Source organism: Coregonus lavaretus (assembly GCF_964263955.1).
Source record: "Coregonus lavaretus genome assembly, chromosome: 14".
NCBI classification, from domain to species: domain Eukaryota; kingdom Metazoa; phylum Chordata; class Actinopteri; order Salmoniformes; family Salmonidae; genus Coregonus; species Coregonus lavaretus.
Window position 1 is genome coordinate 9,357,144 of NC_140001.1, and position 10,087 is coordinate 9,367,230.

Here is a 10,087-nt window from a genome sequence, read left to right on the forward strand (position 1 = left end):
CTCCGTCTGGTCTTGGTCAGTACCCGTGCTGTAGCATTCTGTATGTTTTGCAGTTGACCAATGGCTTTCTTGGGTAGACCAGACAGGAGAGCATTACAGTAGTCAAGCCTGCTTGTGTTACAGGAGGGGGTCGCAGTTCCAGAGCGATCCACTAGGTGTCCTCCTCCGACATCCTTAGGCACCTCCTCACTCACAGTCTGGACTAATCATGATCCTATTGGTGTCACCTGTGTCTACCTGTTCACCTGTGTATTTATGCCCTCACTTCCCTGTGTTCCCTTGCTCAGTTTTCTCTGCTAGTTTCTCTATGTCCAGCAGTACTACTCAGTGTCTGATCGGAGATCTATGTACAGGTACTTGAGAAGTGTTCTCCCTGTTTCGTTATTTGTTTCAGTCTTTGGTAGTATTTCGTATTTTGGCTGTCAGACGGTTTTTGGAGACTTATTTGCTCCGCCTTTCTTCTATCGTGATAAGTCTGTTATTTTGTATTTTGGTTTCGGGACCACCAGTAAAGATCCTTGTTTCACCATCTCTGCCTACTGCCTACTGTATATCCTGCACCGCACCTGGGTCACACCTCACCCCAACCCTTACAGCTTGTAATAAAAGCATGGATGAGTCTCTCTGTATCAGCCTGAGAGAGAAACGGCTGCACCTTGGCAATGTTCCTCAGGTGGTAAAAAGCTATGTTGGTCACATTCCTAATGTATGATTCGAAATTGAGTTAAGAATCTAAAATGACACCTAGGTTTTTTAACTGGTGTTTTATCTTTATTGCCGGTGAACTAAAATGTGCGGCCAGATTCTCTCTCTGTGCTTTGGCTCCAACAATAAGTACCTTGGTCTTGTCTTGATTTAGCTGGAGGAAGTTATGAGCCATCAAAGTCTTTAAATCATTAATACAGCCTAATAATTTATCCTTGGAGCTAAATTCCTCTGGTGACAATGTAAAGTTGTGTATCGTTTGCTTAGCAGTGAAAATCTGGTAGTCTGCATAGTCACTTTAACTCTACCCACATGTACATATTACTTCAACTACCTCAACTAGCCGGTGCCCCCCTGTATATATAGCCTCCCTACTGTTATTTTATTTTACTTCTGCTCTTTTTTTCTCAACACTTTTTTGTTTTATTCTACTTTTTTATTAAAAATAAATGCACTGTTGGTTAAGGGCTGTAAGTAAGCATTTCACTGTAATGTCTGCACCTGTTGTATTCGGCGCATGTGGCCAATAAAATTTGATTTCATTTCATTTGAAAATCAATGCTGTGCTTTCTGATAACGCTGCCAAGGGGTAACATATATCAACTGAACAGTACCGGACCCAAAATCGAACCTTGTGGAACGCCACATGTGATACGTATTTTTAGGGTGACTAAAAACTCTCGACCAGTTAAATAGGTCCTAAACCAATTTAGAACTGGACCAGAGAGGCCAACCCACCTCTCCAGTCTGTCCAGAAGGACATCATGGTCAACAGTGTCAAATGCAGCACTTAAATCCAAGAGTACAAGGACAGAGAGCTGTTTGGCATCTGTGTTGGCGTTAAGATCATTTACAACTTTAACCAAGGCTGTCTTTGTGCTGTGGTGGGCCCGAAAATCAGATTGGAATTTTTTTTTTTATACAGTGGGCACTTAAAAATTCATTTAGCTGTTTGAAAACCAATTTCTCCAGTATTTTGCTTAAGAATGGAAGGTTGGCAGAAAATTGCTAAGAGCTGAAGAATCTAGATTACTTTTCTTCAGAAGGGGTTTCACCATAGCTGTTTTTAGTGCAGTGGGGAAAGTGCCTGTGAACAGGGAGTGATTAACAATAGCTTGCACTTCTTCAGATATGCAATAAAAAACTGTTTTGAAGAAGGTGGTGGGGATAGGATCGAAAACGCAGGTAGAAGGCTTAAATTGTGATATCACTTTCCTGAGCATGTCTGTGTCAACCAGGGAAAATAAATCCATAGTGCCAGGACTGGTTCACTGCCGACTGACAAAATGGATTTAAGTCAGCTATGGCACCATCGAGGAAGCAACACAAGAGACTTAAAACTCTTGTGTAGCTCAATTGGTAGAGCATGGCGCTTGTAACGCCAGGGTAGTGGGTTCGATCCCTGGGACCACCCATATGTAAAAATGTATGCACACATGACTGTAAGTCGCTTTGGATAAAAGCGTCTGCTAAATGGCATATTTAATTAATTACTAATTATTAAATTAAAAGGCACCAATAGGAAATCATGTCAAATTAATTAAAGATTATGTGGATATGATTAATTACTTAGAAAAATCGGGCAGGCACATCTAAATGTTAAAACAGCGTACTGAAATCGTAACGGGTGCAAAGCAGTTATTTTACTAATAGCCACATACATATAATGTGAGCTCATTCTACAGTAGCATATGAGCAGGCATAAGCGACATAAGTGGTCGCTTAGGACCCCCAGCCGCTAGGGGTCTCAACTCAGTCAAGGTCTCAACTTGTTCTTGATAGTTAGATTAGTACGAGGTGCAATTTAGAAATGTGGTGGTGCATCAGCAGTTATTCTCTTGTTATGTCAGTCACTGACAGTCACTCAATTAGCCATAAACTTGTAGTAATTATGGCCGAATACCGACCGGGACGCAGGGCACGTGCCCAGGGGCCCTAAGCTTCAGGGGGCCCACATTGATTTTGTTAGTCACTCTCACTCAGATATCATTAACATGGCATAAGTCATGGCAAAATTGGTAGAATTGAAGGAAATTAGCTGAAAAACTGCACATTTGTTCTATCTGCCACATGGTGAAATGAGTAGAATTACATGAAATGTATTATAAAATTGCAACATTTTCTCTTCGACCTATGGCAAAATGTGTAGAATTGCAGAAATCTTGCTTCAAAACTGCAACATTTTCTCTACACCCCATGGCAAAATGTGTAGAATTGCAGAATTTACAATATATTTTTCTCTCCGCTGTCAAGAAGGGGGCCACAAAAGTTTTTTTTACCACAACCAAATCTCGCTTAGGGCCCCTAAAAGGCTAGGGCCGGCCCTGCATATGCCTGACTCAATGTGAGCCAAGATTATGACTGAGTGTAAGATTAGTCTACACAGCCTTTATGAGCGGGTCCCAGCTCATGAGCACCATGTGTGGCGGTTCCCCTCTGATTGTGGTTTTATTTCAATGGAAAAGAGAGGTCACACACAAAGCACAGTGACCACACTGAAGAGCCAGAGAGTAACCATGGAAGCGTTTGTCTCATTAGTCAATGGGTTACCCCGCCATTCATTTAGTCATTTCACTGAATCAATATTTAGGCTTTTCAAATATATTAGCCACTCAGAGGGGATTTTTGGCACTGTGCATAAATTAATTAGTAGTGTCTCAATACTTTCATTGTTTGTTTTTTTACAGTGTTAAACAAGTCATATGCATGAGCTGTCTGGCAACTGATGAGGACAATGAGGAGCACAAAACAAAGATCTCCAAACCTCCACTTAATAGTCTATTATGGTTTCATATACCTCTGGAATATCGGATTATTATTAGGCAAAACAAAAACAATGTTATGTCATAACTGGATAAATTGGAGCCACTGCAATACTCTATAAAATGAATTGCCCCAAAATAATGAAAGGTGCGTGTGAAGCCTATAAAGCCAACAATCCTGCAGGAAAAACTTTTTATTAGCCGAATGATTGTCACAAATCAACTTGCTGTATAATGTGTTCCAACACCTGTTCAAGAAATTATTAAATGTATCCAGACTTACCTGACACCTTGCTGGCTATCAGTCCAGGATAAATTATAGAAATACCGCTATTGTTGACGATTTCATGGATAACTCCTATCAATAATCTCCGAACGTTTTTGTCAGATGATATTCTTGGTCAATGAATGCATCTTGATACTCGTAGCCTACTCCAATTCTTGGGGTGTTCCTGACAGCTGTCGCTACCCCCAGGGAACAACCACACAAAAAGCACGTCACACTCGGGGCGGACTATGGGAAATAAACTAACGGTATTTCCTCTGTGGATAAAACATGGTAGATTAAAGCCAGATAAAGCAATTTTTTTTCAATCCAGTTGACTGCTCGAGGGTTCGCTGGGAGAAAGAAGCTGCGCAGCCATGTCATTCAGCTTCATTGGTGCCTAAACAAAACTACTGTGTGGACTTGTCGAGGGAAGACAAGATTTGCTAATCGCATTTGCCTCAGGGAGGTCGACAGTAGCAGCGGGCAGCTCCACCCAGCGAACCGTTGTTCTTATACCCAGCTATTTAGATAGGCCTAGTAGCTAGTAGAGGTGGGTATGTGCATGATAAAAATGACTTGAAGTTCATCACCACACCATAAAGAACAGTGTCCATTAAGTTTTCGGATCAAAACTACAATATTGATGTGTAGCCTAATTTGCATCATTGACTTTTTTAATTATTCACCAAGAAACGTCTTAGTTGTTCCTATAGCCTAGTCCACAATTGACACGCATTATAAAATTATCATTTGTATGACATTTGAAATACCATAGATAAGAAATACTACAACAAAAAGAATAGGCCTATCAATTAAAGTTTTCAATTATGCCATTTGGCCCCTATTGGGCCCTTATCCATATGGCCTCTGATAAAGGAACAGCACTTGCGCCATCCAGTGGTCAGTGCAAGAATTTGAGTTAATAGCCACATACGTCATCGCGTTAGTATTCTGTTGACGTGGCTTACTGGCGTTCGTACGTGTGTGTTGTGAACAACATTATCGTGAGCAACATTAGTGGAATCGGTGGTTCGCCTTCAAAATAATAGTCCCCCATTGAAACTGACGCAAACGGAAAATAGTGAAAACAATAAGACAGTTATTAGTAAAAAATAAATTAAAAAGTACAAATCAGTTGAAATCGCACTGTGGCTGTATTTGAATTCAGCATTGCATTGGGGGCATAATTATATGCACTGTACAGCCTAACCCAGTGTTTCTCAAATTCGGTCCTTGGACTCCAAGGTGTGCACATTTTGTTTTTTGCCCTAGCACTACACAGCTGATTCAAATAATGAACTCATCATCAAGCTTTGATTATTTTAAACAGCTGTGTAGTGCTAGGGCAAAAAATCTAAATGTGCACCCCTTGGGGTCCCCAGGAACGTGCACCCATGAAATGGAGTATCAGCCTACTCAGTGACACTCACAGAACACAACTGTGAAGAGTTACACACAATATTAACACCATAGCTCTTATTACGGGACTCTGAAACCACTGTGACTTCCCACAGTCAAAGTCCTGCAATAAGAGCTAAGATGCTAATATTTGTGTAAAATTAGTTGTATTCTATGGGTGTCACTGAGTAGGCCGATACCCTATTTCATGGGTGCACAATCCATAGGTTAGGCTGTATATTGTGATATGAATGTTTAACACACATAGATTGACTGGTGAGCTTAATTGTGCTCATTTCACAGTGGCTTCAGAGTCCCGCAATAAGAGCTACGACGATAATATTTGTGTAACTCTTCACAGTTGTGTTCTATGAGTGTTACTGAGTAGGCTGATACCTCCTTTCATGGATGCACAATCCATAGGTTTGGCTGTACAGTGCACATACAGTGCCTACAGAAAGTATTCATACCCATTGACTTATTCCACTTTTTGTTGTGTTACAGCCTGAATTCACCCATCTACACACAATACCCCATAATGGCAAAGTGAAAAGGTTTTTTTGATATATTTTAGCAAATGTATTGAAAATGAAATACAGAAAAATCTCATTTACATAAGTATTCACACCCCTGAGTCAAAACATGTTAGAATCACCTTTGGCAGCGATTACAGCTGTGAGCCTTTCTGGGTACGTTTCTAAGAGCTTTGTACAATATTGGCACATTATTCTTTTTTTATTTTGTATTATTCAAGTTCTGTTGATTTGGTTGTTGATCATTGCTAGACAGCCATTTTCAAGTCTTAGATTTTCAAGACGATTTAAGTCAAAACTGTAACTAGGCCACTCAGGAACATTCAATGTCCTCTTGGTAAGCAACTCCAGTGTATATTTGGCCTTGTGTTTTAGGTTATTGTCCTGCTGAAAGGTGAATTTGTCTCCCAGTGTCTGTTGGAAAGCAGACTGAAGTGCTTTATTTAGTGCCTTATTGCAAACAGGATGCATGTTTTGGAATATGTTTTATTCTGTACAGGCTTCCTTCTTTTCACTCTGTCAATTAGGTTAGTATTGTGGAGTAACAGCAATGTTGTTAATCATGTTAAACACTATTATTGCACACAGAGTGAGTAAATGCAACTTATTATGTGACTTGTTAAGCATTTGTTTACTCCTTATTAAGGCTTGCCATCACAAAGGGGTTGAATACTTATTGACTCAAGACATTTTTTATTAATTAGTTTAAAAAATCTAAAAACATAATTCCACTTTGACTTTATGGGGTATTGTGTGTAGGCCAGTGAGACAAAATCTCAATATAATCCATTTTAACAACAAAATGTGGAAAAAGTCACAGGGTGTGAATACTTTCTGAAGGCACTGTAAGTATGCCCCCCAATGCAATTCTGAATTCAAATACATCCACAGTGCGATTTCAATGGATTTTTAATTAACTAATAATTGTATTTTGTTGAATTTATATAACAACATTCCAAACTTGTTTAGTATTATCTAGTCGAATTGTTGCATGTTTTCACAATTTTTATCCGTTTGCATCAGTTTCAATGGGGGACCTTTACTTTTAATGCGAACTGCCGATTCCACAATTGCTGCTCACGACACACTGGTGGCGTTCGTTTGTTTCGCTAGTAGTAGCCAATTATGTATTTGGTAGTAGCCTGAGGAAGAATGGAAATGGCTTAGTTCGTCGAAGGAACATTGTTCATGTTTTCAGGTAAAGTATTGGTACTTCATTACTTTTAATTTGCTAAATGTAACACGAACCTTTCCACGCAACAATAATCGTCAATGTACTATATATAGCTATCTAACTAAAGGCACGTTAGCTGAAAACTGGATACAGATGCTAGCTAGCTAAGGTTAGCTAGCGCTCCGTTAGCTTGCCAGCCAAGCTAACTAGTAGTTTAGCTGGCTAGCTAGGTATTTGGCAGCTGCCTCAATCAGTTGGGTTACAAAGTGATTGGTTGCTTGCGTTTTAGGTGTATCTAAAGTTAGTTTTTCGTGAGAACACAATCGCTAGCTAGCTAGTTGTTTGCCCGCATAGAGTGTTAGTTTACGATTAGCCAGTGCGGTAGCTCCGTGCTTCTGTATAAATTGGCATCAATTATTAGTGAAAGTGAATTAACGTTAGCTAGTCTGCTTCTTTCGCATGGCAATTAGTGGTGTGAGGAGTCCACCATGTCCGGAAACGATTTCATTCATTTTCTGTATTAAGGGTTCACTTAAACATCGTTTTAAGCTTTGTTTTACTATTGACAGTTACAACTGATTTCGGGATTGTATATCGATTCGCTCTCCTCAAATATAGGTCATCTGATTTATTCGTTTGTCTCTGAATTGTTTCATCAAACTTTTAACCGCCAGCTCCTAATATCAGTGCATAAAAACTTTCTCCCGAATTAGCTAGATTTCCCGGGGTTTCAAGTCATGGCTACCCTACCAGAAAATAGGGTGCATTCGTAAATTCACTCTGGCTATCTACTCCGATTTTAGATCACTCTCGTCTGAGTGTACCAGAGCGCAGAATAACTGATGAATTTACGATCGCTCAACATCCGTTGAATATGGCCAATGTCAGTAAATGTCGGCAAAAAAGCTGAAACCTGACAAACATGGGTTATTCCTTTATTGAAAGAACTGACAGCTGTTGACAGTAAAGCCAATATTCCCTGGACATATACTTTGCTAATCTGGAACATTCCTTTGAGAAGTATCAAACAGGTGAAACTTGACCTCAACCCCATACATTAGGTACAATGTCTCACTCCTCTGTTTAGAGTGAAAAATGACTGGGAGAAGCCCGCACTATGGTTTCCAGTCGGCCACGACGGTGCAGCCTGCCAATGGAGGACACGCCTACCTATTTGGGAACAGCTCTGAGAATGATCTCTCGGAGGAGGATGGTGAGAGCTACGAGCTGCGCTCCCGAGGCCGGGACAGGCTGCGCAGGAGCACCTCCAGAGAGAGGTTGGACGACATTGTCCACCTGGTCCGAGACATCAAAGAAGGGGACACTCTGAATAGCTTCTCCCTGCAGTACCACTGCTCAGTAAGTCAACCCTAATCCCTGTCTTACTCTCTAATGACAAGGCCCTTACAGACAGACCAGTTTAGACTTCTCACACCACTTTTTTTTTGATACACATGTAAAGTGAAATCCTTTGTTTTGTCTGTGCACCGTAGGTAGCGGACATCAAGAGGGCCAACAACCTGTTGACAGAGCAGGACTTCTTTGCGCTGAGATCCATCAAGATCCCTGTGAAACGCTTCAGCGTGCTGACAGAGACCCACAGCACCACGCCTCTCAAATCTGCCTCCCCCACAGGCCCCCGACGTTTCCCCCAGCCCCCCATCTCCACAGAGATCTCCACAGACGACTCCTCGTCCACAGACAGCGTGGGCAGCTTCCTGCAGGAGAAGGACAAGGACATCGAGCTCCTGGTCAAGTCCTCCGGCACCTCCAGAATCAGCCTGAACGAGGTGGTCTCCTCCCTGACCCTCCAGCAGCCCTTACTACTGGGGGAGCCTGACTTCAAGCCTGTCCTCAGGAAGGACCCCTACCATGGGGCAGACTGGGGCATGAGGTGGTGGACGGCGGTGGCCATAATGGTGGTGGTTGTCATCGTCACTCCAGTGTTCTACCTGCTGTACTACGAGGTGCTGATGAAGGCGGACGTTAGCCACCACACCACCACCACACCGTCGACCAATCCCAAGGGCATGCAGCATGCCCAGATGCCTGAGCCTGTGGAAATCAATGGAAAGCCCAACTCAGGACCTCAGGCTGGAAACGCACCCAAACCAGACTCACAGAGACACAACGAGGTGGATGACCACCCTGGCCCTAAGAAAGAGAAAACGTAGTGAGGGCTTGAGACAAACTGAAGGAGCGGGAGATATCTGAACAATTATGAAAAAAGAGATTCTCAAAGCTCTCTGAGAATCACTTTATGGGGAACAGAATCCCATTGGGAAATTATGGAGAGGGGAAAATGAGGACAATCTGTTGAATTCTTTCAGTGGACATTTTTAAAGCAAGTGTTTTTGCACAGTGGGACCCAACTTCTTGTTCCTCTTGCCAGCTGATGGGACTGTTTCCACCATAACACTGTCTGAAGTGGGGTTTGTTCTTGGTCAAAACAGTACTGATTTCTGCCACTTATCACTTAAAATAAGTAATTTATTTGTGGAATATTCATCTTATTACAATATCAGTATTGAAGTTGTCTAAAAATTGTTGTCTAATTTTTTTTTGGAACATTGCTTGAATATTTTTGCCTGTCTGGGGAGAACTGCATTTGGACTCAGTTTCTACTAAGGGCAAGGGTGACGAAACGGGTAATGCACAGTGTTGCCCAACACTAGCTAGGTATATTCCAGTGAAATGTTATATTGTAGTTCCTCATCACTATGTCCATTTCATATGATGAAATCATAATGTGTTATGAACAGTATGTGCCTTCAACCTGTGGAACACTAAGGCTGCTTAGACACAGACATCCCAATTGATATTTTTCCCCACTAATTGGTCTTTTGACCAATCACAGATCTTTTCACATCAGCTCTTTTTCAGAGCTGATCTGATTGGTCAAAAGTCCAATAAGTGAAAAATTGCAGAATTGGGCTGCCTGTGTAAACGCAGGCTTACAGGCTGAAAATAAAGTATATTTTGAATAAATTATTGATGCTCAGACTTGTGTTTTCATGTTGGTCATTAAAAATAAAAAAATCTACTTTGTTTTATAATTTACAAAGATATACTTATTCAAATGCAAACTCAGTTCCGCCACACGCGTCTTGATGATTCTCTCATTGTTCATGTAGGTTCATCAAACAAAATATGTAAACTTGCTGACAGTGTTAGTCATATAGCCAACAGCTTTTTGGTAAAAGATAAACCATAACTTGCAGGAAAAACATACATTTGGAAGAATTAC

At 41.2% G+C, this 10,087-nt stretch overlaps 1 protein-coding gene across 1 annotated transcript; it reads left to right on the forward strand.

Annotated features, from left to right (window-relative positions):
- Positions 1 to 6,777: 6,777 nt before the first annotated feature.
- On the forward strand, positions 6,778 to 9,843 carry LOC311141522 (lysM and putative peptidoglycan-binding domain-containing protein 3-like). The gene is made up of 3 exons (XM_084176875.1): positions 6,778 to 6,864; positions 7,928 to 8,199; positions 8,334 to 9,843. Exons 2-3 carry the CDS (start codon positions 7,936 to 7,938, stop codon positions 9,012 to 9,014), a joined length of 945 nt encoding a protein of 314 aa, XP_084033001.1. The 5' UTR covers positions 6,778 to 6,864; positions 7,928 to 7,935; the 3' UTR covers positions 9,015 to 9,843.
- Positions 9,844 to 10,087: the final 244 nt, after the last annotated feature.

Coding starts and splice junctions, on each gene's coding strand:
- LOC311141522 (XM_084176875.1), top strand. CDS start 7,936: ATGACTGGGAGAAGCCCGCACTATGGTTTCCAGTCGGCCACGACGGTG. Junction 8,200..8,333: donor CCCTGCAGTACCACTGCTCA/GTAAGTCAACCC, acceptor TGTGCACCGTAG/GTAGCGGACATCAAGAGGGC.